General features: G+C 46.0%; 4 protein-coding genes across 5 annotated transcripts; 3 read left to right on the forward strand and 1 right to left on the reverse strand.

The window, feature by feature from the left end:
* The first annotated feature begins 557 nt into the window (after positions 1–557).
* On the forward strand, positions 558–3,411 carry LOC101767351 (50S ribosomal protein L13). The gene is made up of 5 exons (XM_004970844.3): positions 558–702; positions 1,720–1,791; positions 1,875–2,041; positions 2,129–2,240; positions 2,887–3,411. Exons 1-5 carry the CDS (start codon positions 667–669, stop codon positions 3,094–3,096), a joined length of 597 nt encoding a protein of 198 aa, XP_004970901.1. The 5' UTR covers positions 558–666; the 3' UTR covers positions 3,097–3,411.
* Positions 3,412–3,909: 498 nt separating this feature from the next.
* Positions 3,910–8,822, forward strand: LOC101767748 (pentatricopeptide repeat-containing protein At3g02650, mitochondrial). Of its 2 annotated transcripts, none has more exons than XM_004970845.4 (2): positions 3,910–5,867; positions 8,398–8,822. In XM_004970845.4, exon 1 carries the CDS (start codon positions 3,982–3,984, stop codon positions 5,782–5,784), a length of 1,803 nt encoding a protein of 600 aa, XP_004970902.1. In that variant the 5' UTR covers positions 3,910–3,981; the 3' UTR covers positions 5,785–5,867; positions 8,398–8,822. The 2 variants fall into 2 exon arrangements, with proteins under 2 accessions (XP_004970902.1, XP_004970903.1); XM_004970846.4 differs by lacking the exon at positions 8,398–8,822 and adding an exon at positions 6,773–7,122.
* Positions 8,823–9,834: 1,012 nt separating this feature from the next.
* Positions 9,835–16,547, forward strand: LOC101768820 (beta-glucosidase 4). Its single transcript, XM_004970848.3, has 13 exons — positions 9,835–10,215; positions 12,498–12,564; positions 12,639–12,697; positions 12,902–12,977; positions 13,111–13,185; positions 13,272–13,359; positions 13,525–13,750; positions 14,125–14,240; positions 14,453–14,664; positions 14,774–14,808; positions 14,893–14,995; positions 15,919–16,027; positions 16,116–16,547. The coding sequence occupies exons 1-13, from the start codon at positions 9,883–9,885 to the stop codon at positions 16,312–16,314; spliced, it is 1,698 nt and encodes a 565-aa protein (XP_004970905.1). The 5' UTR covers positions 9,835–9,882; the 3' UTR covers positions 16,315–16,547.
* A 2,876-nt stretch (positions 16,548–19,423) lies between these two features.
* Positions 19,424–23,529, reverse strand: LOC101768419 (formin-like protein 1). The gene is made up of 4 exons (XM_004970847.4): positions 21,702–23,529; positions 21,410–21,609; positions 20,550–20,797; positions 19,424–20,467 (listed from the first exon to the last, which is right to left on the reverse strand). Exons 1-4 carry the CDS (start codon positions 23,228–23,230, stop codon positions 19,640–19,642), a joined length of 2,805 nt encoding a protein of 934 aa, XP_004970904.1. The 5' UTR covers positions 23,231–23,529; the 3' UTR covers positions 19,424–19,639.
* Between the last annotated feature and the right edge of the window lie 3,315 nt (positions 23,530–26,844).

Below are 26,844 nucleotides of genomic sequence, written 5' to 3' on the forward strand. Positions count from 1 at the left end.
TTCTGGCCTGAACAATTCCTGGTGACCTTCACCTCTCAGCGTGCAAGGGATGCTGCCATGAGCGCCGGAAGCGTCCCCGTCGGCGACACTCGCTTCTTCTTCCGGCCGTGGACGCGGCTAGTTCGTGCTGACTCGCGCATTCTCCAGTTCCGCGTCTCCCTGGAGCTGGACGGTGTTCCTGCGCACGCGTGGAGTGAACGTACTGCACGGGCGATCCTATCCTCCTCCTGCTGGATCGAGCACGTCGACGACGCGCGCACCGACATGGCCAAGCTCAAGGTGCAGGCGTGGACACATGACCCGAGCTGCATCCCTAGGAGGAAGCGGCTGCTCATCGCCGAGCATGAACAGCAGGTACTTTACGAGGATCCAGTGATGCAAAGAGTCTTTGGGAATCTCCCTCCATACTTGCGGCAAAAAAAATCTCTTCGTAGCAAGCACGTTTTGGTTTTCTGGGCTTTTCTGGGCCCTTTTGTTCTGTTCAACTTTTAGGCCTTTATTCGGTTTTTGGGCTTTGACAACTGGGCGGGCGTCTCTCCCAATTGGGCCAACATACCCAGAGGAGCGCCGCCGCGCCGCCTCACGGACACAGAGCACGCGACGACGCCTGATCCCTTCTTCCGCCGCCGCCGCCGCATCCTCCTCCTCTTCCGGCGTCCACCTGACATGGCTACGGCGCCGGCGTTCACCGGTAACCTGAAGGTGAGTTCGTCGTCGTCGTCGTCCTCCTCCTCCTCCTCCTCCCCCCTTTCTCTCTCTCCTCCTCCCAAGCTAAAACCTCCCTCACGCGCATACATTTTGCCCTCGCCCGGCGCTACAAACTTGAAGATTCAAGCTCGAAGCCGGCGGTGGCGCGTCCGTGGCTCCGGCGCCTTCTGGCGCTTTAATTTGGTGCGCGGAAGGTTGGGGAGTGTAGGGTTTTCGGGTTTTCGTGGGGCATCTTGAGGGAGCGCGGCGAGTACCAGAACTTAGTTTGCGCGATTGGGGTGACCGGCAGCATGTGACCGGGAGACTGATCCTCAAGAGCGTGTGTCACAGGGGGCTGACCATTGGGGTGTTCTCTATGAATCATGGATTAACTTGGACAGTAAATCATCCAGATTTTGATCGGCCATGCTTTTATGTGGACTGAATTGAACATAGATGGTACATGCTGCCCGTTGAGACCTCTGTGTCTGAAGACTTCTTTGTTATCATTGTTTGCTGGGTTGTGAAGTTGTAGACTTGTTACTTGTGTTAAGCTGTGGTTCACCAGGAAGCAGGAAATGAAATGTGATGCTGACACACTGGTTAGATTTATGCATACTAAGCTGCCTTTGCTAGGCATTTTGCTACCAATATTATTACTTGTAAGTGTGTTCATCCTGCCACTGAATTTGTAGAACATATTAGTAAGGCACATGCTGATGGCACCTCTTTGCAACCATTTTGGTATTGTGCAAACAAATTACATATAATTTTTGATGGTAGTGTGGTTATGTAGATTCATCCATTCGTGATATTGAGTTAAAGAAACTGTATTTCTGTTTCTTTCATTTACCTGTAATAAGGGAAGAATTATGCAAATAGGATCCCCAAATAACTATGCATTACAAATCTGTTTCCACATCCACCATGTATTTTTTGGTTTCCTGACTCTGAACTACCTTAATGTAGTTGTTGAGCCTATACTAGTAAAATGTCAAGTCCTGGCAGTGACCGATGCTTCCTTTTGTGCAGAAAGCACTTGCAGGTTTAAGGAGAATCAATTTAGATGGTCTGCGCTGGCGTGTGTTTGATGCAAAGGGTCAGGTTGGGATTCTTTCACTTGTTTCAGCTGTAATAAAAATTCATCAGAAAATGTTATGTGGTAAGTTGCTTCGTCTCTGTGATAGGTGCTTGGACGGTTGGCATCCCAAATAGCTGTTGTGCTACAGGGCAAGGATAAACCAACGTATGCACCACATGTGGAAAATGGAGACATGTGCATTGTGCTTAATGCCAAGGATATCAGTGTTACAGGAAGAAAAATGACTGACAAGATTTACTACTGGCACACAGGGTTAGTAAGTCCCAGCAAAATTGTTCAATACATTGTATGTAAGATATCATTAGGTTTCTCTTGTTATATAGTTTCCTCCCTGAACAGGTATATTGGCCACCTAAAGGAAAGAAGGCTCAAGGACCAGATGGAAAAAGACCCAACTGAAGTGATTCGCAAAGCTGTCCTGCGCATGCTTCCTCGCAACAGATTGCGTGATGTAAGTGAAACTTTGTTTCTCTTTTATTCTCTAATCGATGATAAGGCATGACCGCGTGAGCTCATTTGTTTCTTGGACTAGTTACTTGATTGTTATTGCTAGCATTATTTTCTGTTGTTTAACGGTTAATGATTAATTTTATCTTGCATTGATGAACAATTTTGGCCCTCTTTATTATTACTACCTGTGATTACCACCACTAGTATCTCATTTTTATGCTCTTTCCTGAGACTCTCACTGGGTTTGATCTCTAGCAGTCCTTTCTTGATTCAACGACTGCTAGAGAAATGTCTATTTGTCTGTATTATATCACCCCTGGTTTATTAAATCTGTGCGCTGCATTGTTGAAGCTAGCTGATCCAATTAATGATTTTTAAGAAATTGTTGCTGTCTTGTAACCAGTGTTAAATAAAATATCTGTGATAACTAGATCTGTTGGAGAGCAAACTTGGTATTGGATATATTCCAATCATTTCTTTTCTTGGTTGAGATTTCATCATATTAAATTGTAATGTTGTGTGCCGATGGAATATTCCATAACATTGTAACTTTGAGAAATCATGCCTCTTTTCTTGTCACGCTGGTATAAGTATAACCAATGTGCTTATGATATTGATGTCTGACATATATTATTCTGATCCTTCAGGACAGGGATCGCAAGCTGAGGATATTTTCTGGAAATGAGCATCCATTCCATGACCGCGCTCTTGAACCTTTTGTGATGCCGCCCCGGCAAGTACGCGAGATGCGCCCTCGTGCAAGGCGTGCATTAATAAGAGCCCAAAAAAAAGAGCAGGCAAACAGAACCAAGGAGGAAGAAGATGCTAAGAATACCAAAGCTGAGGCTACTGCATAGGCACATTCAGATGTGTATTTGCATGTTGCAGATCTACCAGATGATGCTCGGAGTATCTTTGTTTCCATGACATGTAGCATGTCGAGCCGAATGGACACTAGAAGTAACTAGTCAAAGAAACATTCAGAATTTCTTTTGTATTTTGTTACAGCATGTAACTCAAAACTTGTCTCGAGGCTGTCAGTTGCTTTTATCTGAGTGAATAAGGCCCTCTTCTGCTTTGTTCGACTTCTGGTATCAGAATTCTTAAGTCCAATGAAAATGTAGCAGGCAAGAAATTTTACATGCATGGGCGAAATATTCAGATGAAGTATACCCTGTTGGCATGTTGTAAGATTTGAATTTACAATGACATTTATTTTTATTTTTTTTGAATCACACAGTACAGATGAAAACCTTCACATACGCATACGCACACTCGTCCCTATGAACATACGCGTAACCCTACTAGTAGGTGCATGTCGCTTACCACTGAAAGGATAGCGTCAGTATTATCTTGAAATAAATCTAAGAAAATACGAGCAGCAATGATGAGTTGAGAACTCGAACCTAGTAGGTATGTTCATCACAAAGAACCTTAACAGCTGAGCTACGCTCGTTTCGCCAATGACATTTATATTTTGGAAGGAAGCAGACGTGTCCATAAGATCGATGGACTGCGCGTACTAAAAAAAATTCAGAGCGATCAAAATTAGTAGAAACATGCTTTCGGCCCATTAGCAAGTTATGATGGCCCAACAAGATGGAGACTGTCAGCCCCAGGCCCAAAAGCCCTTAAACCCTAGAAAGAAACCTCCTCAGTCCTCCACGGCAGCTCTTCCTCCACGCACACACAACCACTAGAACACCTCGCCGCCTCCGCCGCCGCCGAGGACGACGGCGACGATGTGGCGTTCGCGAGCTCGTGCTCTCCTCCTCCTCCGCTCCTCCATTCCCAGATCGCCGCCGCAGCAGCCACCACCACATCCCGCTCGGTCCCTGACCCGAGGTCCACCTCCGCGCCTTCTCTCCCGCTTCCTCTCCTCCTCCCCGGATCCCATCCCCGATGCCAATTCCTCCTCGGCCGACCCCTTTCCCGAAGCCTCCTCTCCGACCGCGGCTACTCCAGATGATGGCACCGAGGCGGGAGAAGACAGCTTGAGCTCGATGTGGGAGGAGGCTGGGGACGCCGACGACATCTTCGCTTCCCCCGGCGGCGCTGACGCCGTAGCCGACGAAGAGGAGGTCGCCCGCGTCCGCGACGTCGTGGAGTCCACCCCCGAGGACAAGATCGCCTCCACCCTCGCCGACATGGTCGTGGACTTCAACGAGCCGCTCCTCGCCGCTGTCCTCCTTGCTGCCGACCAATGTTCCTGTAAGAAGCTGATATCCCTGTTCAACTATGCCGCGAAGAACAACCCTGCGACCAAGAGCCTCTCGAATCTTGAGATCCTCGTGGGCAAGGTAGCGGATTCTGATGAGATTGACAAGATGGACGCGTACTTGCTTTGGGATTCAGTCAAGGAAATTGGCTCTGTACCAGGATCAGTAAGCACACCGTTGTTGAATGAAATGATTGCTATATTTTGGAAGCTTGAGAAGTCGAAGGCAGCTCTGGAGGTGTTTGCCAAGTTCGATGAGTTCGGTTGTACTCCGGACAGTAACAGCTATTATCTGGCTATTGAAGCAGCACGAAAGAAGTCCATGTTCCGTTCTGCTTGTGAAGTTTGTGAGAAGATGATTGGCTCTGGCTGCTTCCCTAATTGTGAGAAGGTTGGCAGGATTTTGACTTTCCTTTGCGATGGGAAGAAGGTGAAGGTGGCACATTCATTATACCTAGCAGCGAAGGAGAAGAAGATTCAGATCCCAAAATCAGCCTTGGATTTCCTTGTTAGTGCTTTGGCAAGGAATGATGAGACCGTAGGAACTGCTCTGGAGCTGCTGGAAGAGTACCAAGGGGAGTCACTTAAGCATGCAGGCAAGTCCTTTGCCACTGTTGTACATGCTTTATGTAGGACAAACAAACTGGAGGATGCAAATAATTTGTTGACAAGGATGGTGCAGCTTGAAGAGTACCAAGGGGAGTCTCTTAAGGATGCAGGCAAGACATTTGCCACAGTTATACATGGTCTGTGCAGGAAAAAGAAATTGGAGGACGCGAAGAAATTGTTGCTGAGGATGGTAGATCTTGGCCCAGCTCCTGGTAAAGCAGTGTTTAATTTTGTCATCACAGCATTGTCAAAACAGGGAGAGATGGAGGATGCAAAGGGTTTGTTGAGATTGATGGAGAACGAAGGGGTTAGTCCTGATATTTATACTTACAGTGTGCTCATGAGTGGCTACGCGAAAGGGGGCATGATTGATGAAGCCCATGCTCTACTTCGTGAAGCTAAGAAGATTCATCTGAAATTGAACAGGGTCAGTTATCACATTCTTATCCGTGGATACTGCAAGATGGAGGAGTTTGAGAAGGCCATTGAGTGCCTAAAGGAGATGAGGAAAGATGGGTTGCTGCCAAATGTGGATGAGTATGACAAACTGATTCAATCATTGTGTCTCAAGGCTTTGGATTGGAGAAGAGCTGAGAAACTCCTGGAGGAAATGGAGGATAGTGGTTTGTGCCTTAAGGGTATAAGTCGCAGCCTCATAGCTGCAGTCAAGGAGTTGGAAGGGGAGGAAATGCAGTCAAAGTCAAGCCTGGAAGCATAATTTCTCTAGGACACACTTGGAGCGACATGGCTGCTAATTAATTTTTTGTGGCAGCTCTTCCTTTTTTGAACTTTGCATCTCTGGTGAGCTTGCAAGAAACTTCATCTTTTGTACTCGTGTCTGTTGTTTTTTACTATAATAATTTTGCATTTATTTAAATGCTAGACTGACAAAGAAGAGTATTTAGTTTTGGTTTAAAGTGCTGTTCATTTACTGTATGAGGATTTCCATGTTCATGCTACATTTAGAGATTTTCTTTTCCTTATGCCTTATTAAGAACAAGAATTGATTTTCCCTGCCAATGGAATTCAAGATTGGGAAATATTTGTCACATATTTTTGATTTAGATTGTCATTTATTATTTGTTTAATACACTTTAATGCCACATTTAATGTTATCTCTTGGGCTTTTGAGCTGCACCACTATGTTCATTAAAATTCAATTGCATGGCTAAAAATCATCGTTGCACTTTTGTTTGTATATCATGAAAACTGGTCTCTACTTCTTGAAAATAATTGGTGCCTACCAGTTCTGTTTTCTATAGAGTTTGATTTATGTACCTAGCTAGTAGCCAGTAGCTGATGGTAACTGCAATCTGACTCTTTCATAACAGCTGATTTGTGCTATGTGATATGAGTTTTTTTGCTGAGTGTCAGAAGGTTCTTTTTGTAACATCATCATTTTGGAGTGGACTGAAAACGATAAAATATTATAAGCATCGTCTCCAAGTATCACTGAAATCTGCGCAATCATTGTTCATGGACGCAATTATTTGTAATGAGTTCTCTGACAAGACTAGATCACATGGTGATTGGCATAGGTTCTAAGACTGTCTTACAGTATTGGGTGTACTCCTTACAGTACTATAATGTATTGGCCCCAAGTTGTTTGTGCCTTCAGACTTTAGTTGTGCGTTGTATTAGGTCATTTATCTGCCAGTGGCATTGTCTGTCAATTCAGTATCTTATATTCTGTTCTACATCTGCAGAAATTGTGGCTTCCCTGGTAGCATTGCTCTGAAAAGTTGGCATGAATGTTTATGAAAAAGATCACTGCATGATGTAATGGATTTTGCAAAGTTCAGATTACAGCACTGTATAAGCTAGACAGTTAAGCATGGCTGTTGTTCTGGCATCATTTCCTCTACGAATCATTGCATTTGTGTATTTTTTTCATTTTGCATTGCGTGTCTAAACTAATTTATTGCAGATTACCGATTGTTTTCTTACTCATGCTTACTACATTGCATTTGCTATAGCATACTGTTGTATTCTAGTCATCTGTCACTACACGTTATTTATTGGTTTGTTGCACATTATGTGATAGTTTGTTTTCTTCCGGCGACTGGGAAGTCAATAAGATGGGGGCAAGCAACCATGATTTGTTTGTGCCTGTTTCATTTGGGCATGGCCAATTTTGCTGAGCCTGCAGCTTTTTTGTTATGTTTTTGTTTGTTTATGGGAGTACTGAAATTAAAAAGGAACATGACAGATCCTTTGATTTACCTCTTTTTTGGATTTGCAATCTGCACAATTTTTTGTACTGTGATCTGTCATCATTAAAACCAAACCATGTAATTGTTAAGTTTCTTTTTTACAGTTTAAATTTTGTCCATTATAGACACTAGTCCTTTTGTCCCCAGTCATTGATGTCAATTTCAGCATATAACCGTTTAGCCGCATGATCCATGCTGACAATTTTCAAAACACTTGTCACAATCGAATTTTGCCAGATAACATACCGTGCCTTTTTATAAAAGAAATATCTGGTCATCAATCCCTACTCCCTATGAAAGAACAAACTGTTGAATGCATAAAGAGCACTGACTTTGCCCATTCTGCTGCTGTTTGGTCTTGAAAGAAAACCAACTACTGGTGTTGTTGCTTTCGGCAATCTCTATTACTCCCACTGGTGTAAGTAAGCACAGTCATCGAAAGATGTGATAACGTATTCAATTTGCTTTAGTTTGTTTTCTTCTGGCGACTGAAGTCAATAAGATGGGGGCAAGCAACCATGATTTGTTTGTGCCTGTTTCATTTGGGCATGGCCAATTTTGCTGAGCCTGCAGCTTTTTTGTTATGTTTTTTTTTTGTTTATGGGAGTACTGAAATTAAAAAGGAACATGACAGATCCTTTGATTTACCTCTTTTTTGGATTTGCAATCTGCACAATTTTTTGTACTGTGATCTGTCATCATTAAAACCAAACCATATAATTGTTAAGTTTCTTTTTTACAGTTTAAATTTTGTCCATTATAGACACTAGTCCTTTTGTCCCCAGTCATTGATGTCAATTTCAGCATATAACCGTTTAGCCGCATGATCCATGCTGACAATTTTCAAAACACTTGTCACAATCGAATTTGGCCAGATAACATACCGTGCCTTTTTATAAAAGAAATATCTGGTCATCAATCCCTACTCCCTATGAAAGAACAAACTGTTTAATGCATAATTGAGCACTGACTTTACCTATTCTGCTGCTGTTTGGTCTTAAAAAGAAAACCAAACTACTGGTATTGTTGCTGTCGGCAATTTTCTATTACTCCCACTGGTTTAAGCAAGCGCAGTCATCGAAAGATGTGATAACGTATTCAATTTGCTTTGCACACAGATGATGGTCTTGTTAAGATGGAGTCAAGGTAGCTAAGATGGAATCGTATCATTGGTTTGAACAGTGGCCATATATGGATGATGCTCTTGTTAGTCCTATTCAAGGTAGCTAAGATGGAGTCGTATCATTGGATTGAACAGTGGCCACATATGGTGATGATCAGAACCTGATCCTTGTACATGCAAGTGCCATATTTGTATCTTCTGTTTGGTACTTGCATATGGCGTCTCTTGATTTTTAGCACTAACCGAAGGATCCCAATGATAGGGTTGTCTTTATGCTTTGATCTTGCCAAGTGACGGCTGGTGGTTTGTTCGAGTTTCTTTGGTTGAGGCTGTGCCGCCCTTGCACTGTTTTAAATTGGGCATGGCATCACAAATGGACGGTGACAAATTGTATGCTCATTTTCCTAGTCGAACTTTGAACTAGTGCTCTCCCTCTTTCGACTTTCCTTAACAACTCGCAGCAGACCCCGACACATGTCCCGGTTGTTTTTTACTTTGAATCATTGTAAACTACTAGTGAGAGCTGACAGGCGGCTGAAAGCTCATGTAAAACGTGACGCACTCACGCACAGACCATCACCTTGTCAGCATTCTGTTTCAGCTCTCAACTCTAAACTTTGGGAAAATTCAGAGCATGTTTGAAGCAAGGTCCGTTTCAGTTCAACTCATGGCAACTGGAAATTAGAAAAAAAAACGGCGGGGGGCAAATCTCTTGGTCTTCTGCTCCCTCCGTTCCAAATTAGAAGTCATTCCAACTTTTTAAAGAATCAAAGTATCTCAAGTTTGACCAAATTTATATAATAAAGTACTAATATTTATGATCATTAGTTTCTTCATTAAATATATTTTCATATATATTTTCATAGTATATCTATTCGGTGCTAAAAATGTTTGTGATCCTCTCTATAATCTTGGTCAAACATAAAATTGTTTGACTCTTCAAGAAATTTAAAATAACTTATAATTTGGAACGGAGGGGTACTTACGCCATGTTTGGTAGAGCTTCGACTCCTTCCAAAATAGCTTCGGCTCTAACTTTTTTGCTGGAGTGGCTTCTCTAGTGGAGCTAAAGCTGTTTTATAAAATATCTGGTAAAATAATTTTTCAATGGCAATATGAGTAATTTTATGATCACTTAATGCTTGGAGAGAGAGGAGAAGCCGGTGAAACCAATTTTTTTAGCTTCTCCAAGTTGTTTTGCAGCTTCTCCCCAGTTTCAATGATGAAACCATTTTGTAATTGTCCCTTTGATAAGACTTCACCGAAAAATCGGTGGAGAAACTCCTAACAAACGGGGCCTCAGTCTTCCTGCAACTGTGCGTGACACGGAGGACCCGGTTCCTCTGGAACCGACCAGGTGCCACGCTGGACACAGCGCTCGCGGATCTGCCACCTCGTCTCGCTCGCGTCGCGTGACGCCACCCCATTGGCGTGGATAGACACACCACGCACGCCGCGCCGCCGTGGCTGCTCTGCTCACATGCTCTCTCCCACTCCCAGTGTCAGCGCCCTCGCCGGCCGGGGCAACTGGGGCAGCAGCAAGCGCCGGGTGCCGCTTCCGCTGCCGAGTACTAGTAAATGCCAGCCGCTATATATTCAACTCCCCCCACCCGCATTCCCCCCAAGCCCAGCTTCCAAGTTCGCCCACGCCCCCACGCTTTGCCGAGATCGCTCACGCCTTCCAGTTCAAGCAACCCCACCACCCAGCCCCCAACCCGCCGGAGCAATGGGGAGCACGGGGGGCGAGGCGGAGGTGGCCCGCGCCGACTTCCCCGACGGCTTCGTCTTCGGCGTCGCCACCTCCGCATACCAGGTACCGGCCCCTCGTCGGCTCGTCCCGCCCGCCCCCACCCCATCTCATCCGCGCGGCCGCCTTCGCTTGGCGCCCGTCCCGTCGCGTGGCTTGCGGCTTTGCCTTCGCCCGTAGACTGCGCGACAGCTAGTGCGCGCAGCACGCGCTGGCCTGCTCGGGGGGCTGTCCTGTTTGGTCCCTGTTTTGGCTGTAGTTGAGAGCACTGGCGCCGTCGTTGCATTTTAAGCTTGTTACGCTTGGTGATCAGCGTCTTAGCTTGAGTTTGGATCGACGCACAGAGTTGATCTAGCTTGTCCCGAACGTGCAGGGTGCGGATTACCATTCCGCGTGTAGGGCACTTGGACTCCTCCGTCAAATTAGTATCTCCTTTATTCATATTAGCATTCCCGTTTCGGGTTAATTTCAAGTACAATTTCTGGTGAATTTTTGCTGTTGCCTCTTGGATGGGGATGAAGGAAGATAAACGGAGTGGAAGCTAGAATGATGGACCTGATAGAGGAATCCCCTACCATTAAATTCACTAATTATTAATGAAAGTAGTTTGTTCACGCCACTGTTGCCTTGTGTTGTTAATCAGAGTAGGAACATGGCTTACACATTTTGGATTATTTAGGATAAATCTATGCACGAAACCTTGTCACTCTAGCTTTCACCATGCGAGCGGTGGACTGGAGGTGGGCGGCAGTGCCCCATAAGGTACCTGAGTGCACATTTTAATATGTACATGTATAAAAATTTATGTCTAACCTATACAATAACAAAGCGGTAATGGTAAAAATGCTTACTAAAATTATTTATCTGATCAAATATTGTAGGAAAAAGTGTTAGGATGGGGATGATTAGTGCACCGATATAATAGATTAAGGGATCGATTTGCACCAATTAAAATACGAGGGACACTTCCAAAATACTTAAGAGATGAAAAATACATATTTCCAATATTATTACACCAATTCCCCAATTACATGATTTTGTATATTACTTCAATTCCTCAAGTCTCAAATATCGATGGATCATTTCTTAGTTGTCCATTTGTTGCAATTTGCAAAAGCAAAACCTCTAAATGCAGACCCTAACATTGCAATTTAAATGAATGAATTAGAATTGGTGACCAAAGAAATTGAAACACTACCTTATTACTTCAAACAAATTGATTTGCACCCAAAAACATTTGTGAGGAAATTTGTTGCATACTATTGAAATTTGGAGCAAAACAAAATTCCGGAAGGATGCTGTAGCGGAGAGAAAAAGAAAAGGAAGCTTACGAGCAGCTTGAGGCCATGGGCACCAATCCGGCGAGGAGGCGTGCTGCAGTGACCGGCAATGAGCGAATGATGCCTCCCCATCTTTCGCCGCTTGCGATTTGGAAACTGGATAATGAAGTTTTTGCGTTTCAAGCGACCGCAATGTCGTGGGTGTCATTTAGCTTTCTCGCGCAACACTGGTAGAAAAACGAGTATTAGTCCCGGTTGGGAAACCTCATATATCTCGGTTTTCCCAACCGGGACTAATTAATCGGGACTAAAGGTCCCCATCTTTCACCCGGGACTAAAGAATAGTCCTGGCTGGTAACACCAACCGAAACTAAAGGTGTCTCCACGGACTACAAAATTTAGACCCGTGACTAATCTTTAGTCCCGGGTCCAAAAACAACCGAGATTTTTGTTGAGGAAGGAAGGTCGTTTTTCTACTAGTGCAACTCTTGCTCGTCATGCGCGCGACACACCTAGCTTGTTAGCAAACGACCACTGGCCCATCCGTGTGGGCTTTCTCTGATACAATGTTTTGAACTGCCCCGTTTGTTAATTTGTTGTTGTCCTGCCTGCAAAGAAAGTATGCAAGCGCAGCAAGTATGGGCTGCTGGGTCGGATGGTGGTGCACGCATCGGAGTTCAGCGAGTGCACAAGTGGTGGAAATTAAGTGCTAATCTCTGGAATTTTATTTTTTCCCTGGTGCCTGTGCACTCGTCAAGCCTAACGTGGCTTCGCCCCTAGCTGTCAATATCACCAACTCCAGGTTGTGAATTAGAAGAGTGATGGAATAATGAGAGTTTGGGATTCAAGTCGGGGTGTATAAATCTCAAGATCAGGGTGTATAAATTTCAGGGTGGACTATTAGTTGACTCGAAGATGCATAGTTTTTCCTAAACAAAAATTGTGCCTGTGCCTAGAGCCCTGAACACTAGAAAGACTATAAACGAAAATATAGAGAGGAAACCGGCTTCTTTTCTAATCCTTCCTCCAAAACTGGAAGTCATGTTGTTTGAATTCTCACCTCTGTAGATTGAGGGAGCGAGAAGGGAGGGAGGCAAAGGAGACAGCATATGGGATGTCTTCACAGAGGACAAAGGTTGCTTATCTGGTTCCTTTATGATATTGAAATACATATATTTAACTACTGTGTTCAAATGCTTCTCCTTTCAGAACGTGTCTTAGATAGAAGCAATGGAGATGTTGCTGTAGATCATTACCATCGATACAAGGTATTGTCTATCATCTCTGTCTCAGTTTTCTAAAGGAAAAGAATAAGTGAAAGAAAAAACAGGGGAAACACCATCTTCTTATTACTTGGGTATTATCAACGAATTTGGAAACTGGCTTGTTCCTCAGTTTCTACAATGTTTACACTGCAGTGCTTCCTAGAAGAAGTAATTTCTTTTTTGAACTGTTTCCTATGAATTTTTCAGGAAGACATTGAGCTCATGGCAAGTTTAGGTTTTGCCGCATACCGATTTTCTATATCTTGGGCACGCATATTTCCTGGTATGTTAAACTTAACAGATAGTTGTAGCATTTATAACTGACCACAAGATAAATGTCTGCATTTTCTATTGTTTGCCAACACTAATAATGCTTCATATCATTTCGTATACATAAGAGTTTATCATGCCTGCAGATGGCTTGGGGGGAAAGGTCAATGAGCAAGGAGTTGCCTTCTATAACAACCTTATCAACTTTATGATTGCAAAAGGTGGCAGATGTTTTACTTAATAACTGTAATGGTTGCAACTCGTCTGCCTTATCAACCTTATCAAACACTCGTCTGCCTGCCAATAGGAATTGAGCCTTATGCAACTCTGTATCACTGGGATCTTCCAAACCATCTTCAAAAGACTCTGGGGGGCTGGCTTTCTGACAAGATTGTGTAAGTCATTGCAGGCATCTTAAGTATGCAGTATGATTTACAAAGTTTTCTTAACTCTTAAATGGATGATTGCATAGGAGATTCTTTTCAAGACATTTTTTTTCAAGAGTGATTGCAGCTTGATTTGCTGTATTTTATGAGTTTCTCACCATCAAAATATCCCAGGGATTACTTTGCATTGTATGCAGAAGCTTGCTTTGCAAATTTTGGAGACAGAGTAAAGCGTTGGATAACAATCAATGAGCCTCTCCAAACTGCATTTAATGGTTATGGGATTGGAGTTTTTGCTCCTGGAGGATGCGAAGGTGAAACTGCTAGGTGTTACTTGGCCGCCCATCACCAAATCTTGGCTCATGCTGCTGCTGTTGATGTTTACAGAAGAAAATTCAAGGTCCGTTTTAGATTCTTATATGAATTGGTAGTTTGAGGGTTCTTATTTGGGGGGTGTACATTCTGATCCTGGCCAATACTCCTGAAAGCAGCTGGTTCTCGGTCCCATTAGTTCTTTGTCAGTATGGGTTCTTGTTTACTCCCCTCCTCTTTCTTTGCATTCTACCAAGTTTCTGTACCTTCTCTATCATGCTTAAACACTAATTTCCTTTCATATAATGGGAATTGGAAGTAGGGCTATTTGGTAACAGAGTAGAATTCATCTTGTTTCCTATCACATTGTAAATACTGGTATTTGGTAACCTGGACATCATTCCATCAGTTTTCTGTCAATATGTTTTGTTTTTCTGACGGTTTTACATGCTACAAAAATAGGTTGCACAAGGTGGTGAAGTAGGGCTGGTTGTCGATTGTGAATGGGCAGAGCCATTTTCTGAGAAAGTCGAAGACCAAATTGCTGCACAACGGAGGGTTGACTTTCAACTTGGATGGTATGTTGCTGTTCATATTCCTAATGTCACATGGGCATATCTTTCCAACACTGTTTATCTTTTGCACTTACTTGAGGTTTTTTTCCTATACAAGGCATAAATGTTTTCACAGAACACACAAATTTATGTAGTACAATGTGCCCACATTTATTTGGCTCTGTGTTCCTAGGATGATGTATGATGTCCACTGACTAGTTTCCCTTTCCTTGAAGGTACTTAGACCCAATATATTTTGGTGATTACCCAGAAAGCATGCGTCAGCGACTGGGCAGTGATCTTCCGACCTTCTCAGAGAAAGATAAAGAATTCATCAGGAACAAAATTGATTTTGTTGGGCTGAACCATTATACTTCAAGATTCATTGCTCATCATCAGAATCCAGAAGATATTTATTTCTATCAAGTACAGCAAGTGGAGAGAATAGGTACGATACTATGCAGTCTGCCTGAGTCATCTTTAATAAACTTAGATGTATTCAGGATCATGCCTGCAAATTGGTTTTATCATTATTCTGACGTTTATTCTTTTTGCAGAAAAATGGAATAGTGGTGAAAAAATTGGTGAAAGGGTCCGAACTCAGAACTAAAGTTCTTTCTCCATATATGTAAATTATATGTGCCTATTCTAACACAAAATCTCAATATTTATGCAGGCTGCATCTGAATGGCTTTTCATAGTTCCTTGGGGCCTTCGTAAAATACTTAATTATATAGCGAAGAAATATAATAATCCAACAATTTATGTTACTGAGAATGGTAAGGCTTCCATACTTCCGAAATGAAAGTAAAACAATGTGAGACATCTAATACTGGTGACATGGTACATAATAAATTGTGACAGGAAATTCTACAAATGTGTAGTGGCTCAAATCTTTAATTGCTGAAGCCAATTCCATTACTGTTTTTTTGTCATTCCTTTTCATGAATCAGGGTTGAAGATATAATCTTGTATGCCCTTATTTAATTCTTTATGATTTCAATTTCCTGTAGACTGTAGTTGCATGTGAATGACTCGTTTAATATTTTAGTGGAGACTGGAGTACTAAATGAACAAGCTTAAATTGTGAATGCAACACCTAATGTATTGCTGAATATGCAAACCCAAGATGCAAGCTTGTAGGTTGTATGTACTGTATTTTTTTTCTCAAATACGCAGGAGTGTTGTGTATCTTGTATTGAAAGGTAGAAGAAAATGGTCCCCATACACAGCCCCAAAGGGCAGAGAGGGAGGGCTCTAGGTTCATGCCTGCTACTGGTAGCAAGAGTATCTATGGTCTTATTTGTTCTTGTTTGGAAACAGAGTTTCAACTTCCATCCTATTTGCACTCTAACTGAACTGGCTAATACAGATTTAGAAATGTCTCCGTATTTAAAAACTTTCATGCTACCCTGCAAAAATTTGGGCAGTTCCAAATGTCTGGTTTCGACAGCTACTTTTCAATTGTCCAAAGTATATTAAATGGATAATTATTAGGAATAAACTAGAGTGTGAACTCAGAATTTCAGAAATCTAACAAGTGAAATGTACCATTGCGATGCATTGTTTTGTTATCGCATTACAAATGATGGAATTTTTGCTTGCACAAGTCATTGTATTTGGTGCTACTGAATGTTTGCTCATCTGAATAAAACACAGTATGTGTGCGTGAGAGATGCCCTTACCTAGTTTTTTCCTGTAGGCATGGATGAGGAAGATGATCAGTCTGCGACACTGGATCAGGTTTTAAATGACACAACGAGAGTCGGTTACTTCAAAGGATACCTCGCTTCAGTTGCACAAGCAATCAAGTAAGCTGATTCTGCAGTCCATCGCACTACTACAAACGTTCAGCCAACAAAATGACCGATGCAACTAATTGTTTGGGTTTTGACACAGGGACGGAGCTGATGTCCGTGGATATTTCGCGTGGTCATTCTTGGACAACTTTGAGTGGGCTATGGGCTACACCAAGAGGTTCGGCATTGTTTATGTGGATTACAAGAATGGGCTCTCCAGGCACCCTAAAGCATCGGCCCTGTGGTTCTCACGCTTCCTGAAGGGTGAGGCTGCCGAAAATAAAGCTGATACAAACTGAGCAAACACAGCTCGTGTCAAGTAAAGGAACATTTACACATACAGTCAGTACATGTTTTTCCTGTTGTTGTATCTTACAGTGACCACCAATGTATGAATTTATCATAATAATCTCAGATGTGCTTTGTATCTTCTCATTTGGTCGGACACTTGTTCAAATGTAGTCTTTAAGATTCAGAACTCTGCACCAATAAGTTTCAAAATCTTGCCAGGCTGCACTGGAGTTGCAGATAACTCACGCTTGTCATCTGAACACCCCATGCATTCGGCATTGCTGTGCTGTAATTGTTGTGTCATTGATCTGTAAGGTTGCATTACCATGACCAGTTCCCAAGTTCATCTGTATTTCGTTGGCGTTTTCCTTAGGGGACTTTTAGCAGTATAGGCTCAAGACCCTTTATCTTTTGCTGGTGGTGGTAGGGAGGAGATGTCCTCTGTTGGGTCAGTGTTGAAGGACAAAGTGGCATGTGATCATTGCCCCCCATTGAAACTCGTACAGAAACAAGGGCTGGTGAAAGGGGAAATGGAACCTACCAGCCCAGTTTCTTTTCTGCCCAGGGGCCTATCGCTCCTCTAGGGTTCGCGTGACGCCTCTTTATTCTGTTGCATCAGGAAGCCGGGCGATGGCGTTCTGCTCGCTTTCAGGTGGTTGGTCTGTTTGTTTACACGCTTTGCTGCCAATGGTGCCGTTGCGTCCCGGGCTCCGGATGTTGATGAAGCGCCGGGACAGGAATCGGGCCGTTGAGATGGGTTCTTCAGACCCCAGGAGAATGGAGACGTCCTAGTCCTACTCATTGGTTCTGTGCTCCGCCTTTGGCCCTTTGCCTTTGGTGTTCTTCCCTTGGCGCCCCGGCAGCGGCAAGCAAGCTCTACGGTCAGGTATTGGTCCCTTTCTCCTACTTGTTCCGTGTTGCCAATTGCGCGACGCTACTCAAGATCTGGTCCGCCACAGACAGCTTGCAAATGCAAATGCAAATGCAAAGCGTTGTTTTTGATCAAACGTGCTAGCCCGAACGTGCCGGTGCCCGGTGGAGACGGGTACGTTTAACACCTTAACCTGCTCACTCGGGTTCAAGTCTTCGATCCGTGTCAAGTTCTGAGCAGGCTTAGATCTGCTGTTGAATCGCCTGTATTATTTCCAGACACGCAGAATTTATCATAGTGACTGTATAGCGATCTAGTAGAGCACTAGTAGCAAGCTGTGCAGGCCCTTTACTAACGATAACGTAAACAAGGGTTACTTTGCAACTTTATCAGGACTGAACGTTGGCTAAAGCCACACGGGGATCTTTGCGAAAAAAGAAAGGCACGGCGCGTAAAGCCAGCCGATTCGTAGGCATCTCGCCCTCACGTGACGGCGTGCGTGATCAGTGCCTACTGCCTAAGGCTAAGAGACTAAGAGTCCCTAGGAAATGAACCTGTGGAGTGTTGGAGTCGCATTAACCATGATGATTAGGGCCTAATGGCCTCCATCGGAAAACGCCAGGTGTTTCCCAAAGCCGAGCGAACCTGCCTTGCTTTCTATACCTGTCAAAGGCAATTCCAAAGCGGCCAGATCAAGCATTGGATTCGATCGGCTTCATGGGTGAATCGGTGACTGGCTCTTTCGCTTCGCCTGTGCTGTGCTAGGGCTGAAATGGCAGGAGTTTGGTGCACGTCACAGGCTTCATTTATGCTCATGTACCATTGAGCCGGGGAGTAGTTTGCATGTGCAGCTCACGAGACTATGATGGAGCGGAATGCTGAGGAGCGAAAGGTTTGGCGTGATTGCAATTGCAAGATTGGGTAGTGAGTGGTTCAGGTGCCTTTGTTGCTGCTGGCTCCTCCCCACAAACTGCCGGTGCTGGTCATTCACAAATCATGATGCTAGTATTTGGGAGCACCCATCAATTATCATGCATGTATTCATGCCTCCGTCTCTTCACTTGTGCTCTCATCCCGGATTTAGAATCTTGCTAGCTATTCCATGGGCATGTGCCTTTTTGTCGTGCCCATGGATGGGTCCTCCCTCTACCTTCCATCCATCTCCAACACCAACTACTACTACCATAAACCTAGTATCATTACAATTCCACTCCCCTTGTCAAAACTAATATAATGATCACACTTCTTAAACTTGGTATTCTTGACCCTTGACACTTGCATCAGCAACCAAATGAGTACATGTGTTTTGGAGGCCAAAGAGGCCAAGGAGACCCCCCAAAAGAAAACAACTTTGGTTGGCCTTGGAAGGCCAATGATTGAGGCCATTAGAGTCACCAAAGCATCCATCCCATACGGTGCACAGCCCTGCAGGGGGACGGGGACAAGAGACCGCATGTGGGGCTGCCGATCTTGCAGGATGGGGAGGGAGAGGAAAAGAGTTTGGTAGGAAAGGGCAGCCACGCCATGCCGGCCGCAAACGTTTTGTGGGCGTGCATCCAAGACCCGAACCACCGCATGGTTGTCACCCTCACATGGGGGTGGCGATGGGGACCCAGCGATGGCGCCCACCCGAACCACCGCCCGCCCGCTTGGTTTCTCCCTCTCTCTCTCTCTCCTCCCCATGTTCTCACGGCCATGGAAACCTTTGGTTTTGACTGCTACTGCTCTGTTGCAACCTGCAGGCACTTGGTTCTTCATCAGATGTCCCAACTGGAAGCCTATTGCAGCTTTTACTCCATTCATCCATGATTTCACCTCTTGGGGCAGTTCTTACAGTGTCTGGACTTACAGGGTGCTAATGGAACAGGAAAGTTTCTTCTACTGTACTACTGCAGATAAAATTGTCAGGTAAACTGGTGTAGCCTTGAGGGGTATGCATGGGGTATGGACCATTTGTGAAATTGCAAAGATGGTGACAAAAATGATTTCGAAAAGAATATGATGACAAAACACTGTTGGATGGATGGCACAGATTGATGTTTTCTTCCTTGGTAATGCCAGATTTTAATGGATTTTGTTTCCTTTTCAAGTACACCAGAGTCCAGCAGCCTTACAATCCTGCAGATCTTTTCTTCTAAAAAAATTGTTACTGTATTTTGTTCTGAAATGGATAAATCTATATCTGGTTAACTGCTTCAAGGCATGTACAGACTACAGACTGAACTGAAGAGCCAAGGCCGCATGGATACACGTATGAACTGCTTATTTTCCTCCTCTGATCTAGATTTTATCCCTTCTTATATATATAAATAAATATTTGCAAAAATCTTGTACATTCTATAATCTACAGGTACAAAAGGTAAAAAAAAAAAAGGACGTCTCGCTACCATTTGTATCCCTCTGCCCTCCGGCGGCGTTCTACTGATGGTCCGCGAAAAATTATATTGGCAGACTACCAGTGATCATGGCGATGACACTGAAGCCGCTGAACTCTCATCGTCGGAGAATCCGGCTCTCAACGCATGAATCCGTGGGAACAACTGCGGCATCATTGGGTTAACCGGCACCGGGAAATGGCGCACGGAGCTGGCGATGGTGCGGTCATTGATCCTGCCGACTTCCTTGCAGACCTGGTCAAGAACCGAGAGGAAGTCCCTGACGACCATGAAGATTCTGAAAGGGTGAGCCTCCTCTTTCGCGGAGTCGCCATGGAAGTACTCGGTGATCTCCTTCACGAGCGACAGCGCCACGCTCTCCTGAGCCTGGACCCTGATGATCTCGTCGTCTGCCTTCTTCAAGAACTTCTGCATTCTGTCATGGAACTGCCACGCATCGTCCCTTGACTTCACCTCTTCGTTCAACCGTAGTACCTCGGTGATCTTTTCTATTCCTCCGGCAAGTTTGGTAACGTAGCTGCTAAGCACGTCGGAATCCATGGCGGCTGCCTTCTTGACATTGCTGAGCTCGTTTGCAAGGCCAGCCACTACCTGGAGGCCGAGCTTCTTGCACTCGTGCTCCTCTCGTAGAGGATTTGCTTGGGTTCTTGGAGTTGTTTGGGTGCTGGCAGAGAGGCGGGCGCCCTCTGTTCGGATGATCTCCTGAACGACAAAGTGCAGAAGGGTTGTGTGTCCATCAGTGCCTTTGACATCAACCAATTTGAGTAGAGTGTCAAGCTTGAACGCGTGTGCATCGCCACGGTTTGTGCCAACATTCATCCTGTTGCCAGTCTTCAGAACTGCTTCAAGTAGCTTAAGGAAGAGTCTGCTGCTTCGAAGCTCATCGCAAGCAGTCTGTGAATAAGTAACAAAGAAAATTAGGTTGAGGAAGCAAAATAATACAATTAAACAACAATGGCAAAGGTGCAATGCTCACCTCGAGGGTCTCAAACGAATTCTTTAGGTAATTGACCTCTGAATCAAAGTTGGCTATGTAAAGCATTGCATCCACTCTTTTGAAGGCAAAAGGCACATCAAGGACTGCCTTGAGGAACTTCTCGGCATGATTAAGTTTAATTGGGGAATTCTCCTCTTTGAATTCTCTCAGTTTAATCTCCTCTTCCTTGGTAGGAGCCATCTTGAGCAAGGTCTCCAGTAATTCTGCTCCGAAGCTGTCCGTGTTACCTGAAGGATAGGCATGGTAAATTGCTTAGCACATTTTTCTCAGAACGACTGGTTAGCACATCAGTGAAGAAGACCCGTACGATGGGAAGTGTAAAGCAACTAATACATCCTGTACAATAATCCAACTTGCTTTCAGTGATTTCTAGAAAAAGCAGTGATAAACGACTGTAAAATGGAAGTTTCTACTGTGAGCAACTATGAATAGAGCACAAAGAGGGATGAGAACAAGAGCAATATCTCCGACATTCTTCACACGCTCACTGCCGTTATAACTCCCTGCACCTATCCAACAGACCTGAAGCATCCGGTGATTTTCAGCATAAATTGGCCAGCTATTTCAGCAACGACTGGCAACTGCTCTATGCTGGCAGTCACTTCTTTCAGACAAACTTATTAAAAGCCCAACCATACTATACGGACAAGCATGGCTGCAGTCAGTCACAAGCTAAATGTGGTCAAACACGACTCACACAGCTCACGAGCGAAATGAATCCTACGCGATCGAAAGGTCAGTGAACACTAGCTCTCGATCCGATACAGCATGTATGAAACGAATAAAAATGGCGGCATGGCTGAATTCTGAGAACTGGCGTCAGCGAGGATCCTGCTCACCTTCGCAGAGCGCGTCGCAGACCTCCTCCTTGGTCACATTCAGCGCGCGCAGCAAGATGGCAATGTTCTGAGCCTTCTTCGGATCTAGCACCTTGTTCTCGGCCTTGGGCGTCGGCAGAACCGGCCGCCTCGTCGCCTCCTTCGCCGCCGCGTTCGCTGGGTTGCAGATGAACAGCGTCTCGATCATCTCCTCGTTAACCCTGCAAGAATTCAGTGAAACTGGTCAGAACACCGACCAAGAACAGCTGATGAATCTGAAAAAAGATGAATTTTTTTCCGGCAGGGTTCTCACTGGAATGAGCTTGATTTGAGCTGATCCCACACCATGACGCGGTCGGAGCTTGCCCGGACCTTGTCCCAGTGCAGCGGCTTCAGCTTCGGCCGCGGCGTCGTGTCCTCGGACTTGTCGCCCTGGTCCGAGCTCTCCGGCAGCCGGCTCGGGAACGCGTCGGTGGGTGCAGGGACGATCCTGAAAGTGGCAGATTGCGGTGGCGGCGACAGCGCCGGCGAGCGGGTTTCTTTGGACGTGTCGGGCTTCCGCACACGGCTCTCCCAGTAGCCCACCGGCGGCGGAGGAGGAGGAGGAGGCGGTGGTGGGCCTGCAGCTGCAGGCGGAGCTGGCGGGTATGTGCTTGTCGGTGGGTGTGCTGGGTGGACGAATGGATTTCTTGAGATGGCGTCGGTGCTGGATCTGAGAGCCGATTTGTCGTTTAGGGGAGAGCACGGTGGTGACGGGGACGGTGGTTTCCGGCGAGGAGGTGGAGGTGGTGGCAGTGTCGGTGCGAAGGGAGGAGGTGGCGGCGGAGTCGGAGGAACCGGCGGGAGGACGACGACGCGCGCGCTCTCCGATCTTGACTTGACGGAGCGCCGGCCGGACTCGCCTGGGCTGGAGAAGGCAGGCGGCGAGGCCGGCGCCGGGGACAGCGTCGCACCAGGCGACGACGGGTAGGACGGCGTGCTCACGGCCGAACCAGGGGACGGGGTCCTCGAGCGGTCGCGCGCTTCAAGGGCCGCCTGAACTGCCGTTGCCAGCGTCCTGCGCGAGCTGGAGGTCTTCGTCGACGAGCCTCGCGGCGAGTAGAATTCTTCATCTCCGGACGACGGAGATGCCCCGCCGGGGCTCCTCGACGGCGCCGGCGCGCATTGCCGCGCCAGCGGCGGCAGCGGGCGGAGCTCGGGCGATCCGCCGGAGCTCCGGGACTCCTCGTCGCCGGACGACGTCGTGTCGCTGCTCTTCTCGTCCGCCCGGCTCGCCAAGGTCCCAACGTACAGGAACTCAGCCGACGTGGCCGCCGCCGGCGCAGCCCCACCGCCGCCACCGCTGCCGCCGAACTCGTCGCGCGCGAAGAGGCTCGTCCTCTCCGGGTGCAAGAACTTGGGTTCCCCGCCACCGACACACCCGCCTCCGCCCCCGCGCGCCGCATTGCTCCGTCGGTGCGAGAAGAAGAAGGCGATGGACAGCCCGAGCACCGCCACCGTGAGCAGCGGCAGCAGAATGGCCGGTACGAGCTTGGACGCCTTCTTGGACTCGTGCGAGCCGGCGGCCGGAGGCGCCGCGCCGCTGGAGCCGGTGTTGGGCAGCACCAAGGCAGGGTACGTCGGCTGGTCCTGCCCCGCCGGCATCTGCGGCGGGGGCGGCACCGGGAGCGTCGGGAAGAAGGGCGGCGGCGCGGCCGGCTGCGCGGGCTGATCCGGGAAGAAGGGCTGGTGGAGCTGCCTCCTGGCGGTGGCGAGGGCGTCGGGGCCGTTGGCGCCATCGACGCAGCAAGTGGCGAGCAAGATGGGTAGCAGCAGCTGCAAGAATTGCCGGGGAGATGGCATTGTGATGGAAGAAGAAGAAGCAAGTAGAACTGTAGAAGAGGAAGCAGGAGCAAAAGCTGCGTGTGTATGGCGTGGTGTGTGCGATCGACAGATCTTGGAAGGGAGAGAGAGAGAGGGAGGGAGAGAGAGAGAGGAGGAGGGAGGGAGGAAGGGGAGGTGAGGTGTTGTAGTGGATACAGCTCTTACATGGAGGTGGAGTATTTTGGATGTGTCCTGCCTCAGTCTCTCTCCCTCAGACACACACTCTCCCTCTCCTCTTCTTGCTGTGCTCCTCTTATTTCGCTTTTGATTAGTAGATTTTTTTTTTCTTTTGCGTCTAGTGCGTATATAAAGCGTGGGGGGTTGGCCACTAGTGCTGGTTTAGTTTTGTGAGCTGTGGGAAGAGAACGGTGGTGGTTGAAGCTTGCTTGGTTTGTTCTCATTCTTTGGCCATCTTCGCCTGCTCAAATAAAACTAATGGAGGGTTGTTGCAGAAGAGTGCGAGAGAGCAAAGGGGAGGTGTGGAAGAACAAGCACGAGTTCTATGTTGGGGCACTCGGTGGCTGTATGCATACGTATTCCCGCTTTATACATGTAGAAGCAGGGAACCGTATAGATCTTGTTTAATTTCTTAATAGAACTTTTTTCTGGAGCTGAAAATGTACTCCTAAAATCATGTGACAAAACCATCATCGGTTCCTCATGAGATGAGGATGCACCTTGAATGAGATGAGGATGCTCCCCAAGTGAGGCAACAGTGTCATGTCTCTCTGGCGCGCTGATACGAGGCATTGCGTACGTGGGACGAGGATAGGAAGAAACCAAGGTTGGTGATGCACATTGGTTGGTTGGCAGGCTAAAATGAAGATACGATGGTAGCAATAATGGAGATGAGATGACCAAGCTGGATTGTTGGATGTATATGAATCCAGAGTCGAAAACATGTGAACGATAAAACAGATACGTTCGTTAGTTTATCATCGGAAGATGACAAGTGTGTTGGTCTCTCGAGTTAGCACAAGGTTGCTTAGGTTCTGAGTTAGCAATCCAATAGCGTTGCAAACAGCCAGGTGGTACCTGAAAAGCATCAAGCAGTGGGTGACCTGAGCCTACTGTCGGATCGATGGACGTATCAGTGTATTACCTCCAAACATTCGAGTTGCAAAACTGACACGCGTGGCCACAGCCGCCATTGCTCCGAGCTAGTAGTTCGTAAAATCTGATAGGAAGGGTAGCTGGGTAAAAACACATGCTGAATTGCTGCTGCACACAATAATTCACGAGGACGCACCGGATTAGCATATGCCGGCCGGCCGGCGCACGAACGAAGCAGCCGACAGGTTTGACTGCCTTGAGCCCGTGAGTCCGCACGCAAGCGAAGAACAAGCATGCTTCGGGTCCACATGGTCTCTGCGTGCAGGCAATGCTACGCTAGGCTCGTGGTTTTTTTACGGTGTCACTTGCCCTTTGCCCCCTTTGGACACGCTCGCGCTTTGTTTGACGGGCAGACAAGCAGCGCTGCCGCTGGGGGAGCGAGCACGTGTGCGACCGACGCGAACGCGCGACGAGTACGTAGGCGCGCAGCGCAGGTGCTGTTGCCTCCGGCGCACACCGGCCGGCGGCACGCGCGCGCGTGGGTTTTAGGATGCTATGCCGCGGTGCGGCGCCCCTGCTCCACGAGCTCGACCGACGGCGTGCAGCGCCCCGGCCAACGTGGGGCGCGTGGCGAGGAAAGCGCTCCATGATCGGGTGAGCGGACGGGCGGCCGGGGTCCCGTGGGCGCCCCCCGCACTCGGCTCGGCGGCCGCTAGCTTTTGCCACGGCGCGCGCGGGCGCAGGATGCTGTGGAGCTTACCAATACCACCTGCCCTCTGCCTGGAGTCCTGGACTCATCTCCGTGTCCCTCGTCTCCTCGCCTCCCGGCTTTTCCCCCTGCGCTCCCGCTGGATTCGGCCTGGGCGGCGTATGTAGTAACTTTTTGGAAGGCTGCCACGAGGGGGACTATAGAAGATGCTATTCCACAGCCTTTTCCCTTCCATTGTACGAGTATTGTACAAGTACAGCGGCATGCACTGGCCGGTCTAGTGCCCGTGCTGACCGCAGACTGCCTGGTGCTACGTGCACGGGCCAACCAAAATAGCTCGCTTCGCTTCAGCGATTTCCCACGGTGACGATTGGATTACTGCCACTGTGCAGCCAGGCAACGATCCTAGTCTATTGTAAGCGGTGACCTAACCTACCGATCTGTAGTCTATTGTATAAGCTAGCAGTGGTCACGTACTCCTCTGTGGCGTGGTCCTTGCCGGTATACGGCCGGGTGTCGTACCTGTACGTATCATGTATGGCTGTATCGATACCTCTGGCGTGGCGCGTAGCCCGGAACCAAGGATCTCCGGTGATGGCTGTATTTGAGTTGAATTTGTGCGTGTATGCATCCAATCACATTGGCAAGAACCAGTGAAGCCGAGCTCAACCAACCCTGATCAGGGATCAAGTGCACAACATTACAGTAGTACTAGTCCATCAACCCGTGCTTCCGCACGGGCTAATATTTTTAAAAGCTAATATATTTAAAAATTATTTAGAAATTAAACTCTAGCTAATAATCAAAATTGTTTAATTACTACTCTCTTATTTTTCAATACTTCAACATAATACTTATATAAATATGTACCTATCTTTATCCAGTTGTCATTAATTTTTAATTAATAATTACTCTATGCACTTTTTCATCCATATCCATACTTTTTCCATTTTAGATCACACCTCCAATCCTCCATACATTATGTTTAGCATACAAATCAATATTTTTCATCGATTCCTCACATATTGTATAAATGGTCTAGCATACAAATCAATATTTGTCATCGATTCCTCACATACTTGTATAAATGGTCTAAACGGTGGCACTCATCATGTGTATATACTTTAACTTAGTATTTTTATATTAAAAATGACATAAATAGGTAATTTAGAATCATATATTAGTTTACTTTTTGATATTTCTGTATGATGCACATGAAGATAATTAGATTAAGATTTAGGTGTTTACGTTAAGTTATTTTTAATACCGACATTCGTGGGTAACATAAATAAAATTTTAGAATGACATTTTAAGTTATACTTTATAATGATGTGTATTAGTAAATTGGATGAATAATATGGGGTTACTTTAGATTATTTTTTATAATAGCTGAGCTCGATAATTTAGATATAGGTTTAGAGCTCATTTTTGAATATTTTCACAATGACAGTGGTGGGTAACTTTTTAGAAAATATAATAGATCAATGGCAATGATTATTAGAGTTTACAGGATTGGTGTTTGATATTTTTTAATTTTTATGAGAATTTATCTTTTTTTTCTAGCTTGTCTCGTGGTTAGAAAATATAATAGATCTCTTTTTTTCTAGCTTGTCTCGTGGGAACTAATGCGGAATCTCCAATGGAACAAAATAAGACTACATTGCTACAAAACTATTACTATAAGCTACCTCTCGTTTGTTAAATATTCAAACACAATATCTATGTAGATATATACTTAATATTTTCATCCAATTGTGATAGATTTTAATTAGTAATTACTCTATAATATTTTCATTCACATTTATAATCTTTAAATTTTCACTTTGCATCG

This window comes from Setaria italica, chromosome V (assembly GCF_000263155.2).
Source record: "Setaria italica strain Yugu1 chromosome V, Setaria_italica_v2.0, whole genome shotgun sequence".
Taxonomy (NCBI): Eukaryota; Viridiplantae; Streptophyta; class Magnoliopsida; order Poales; family Poaceae; genus Setaria; species Setaria italica.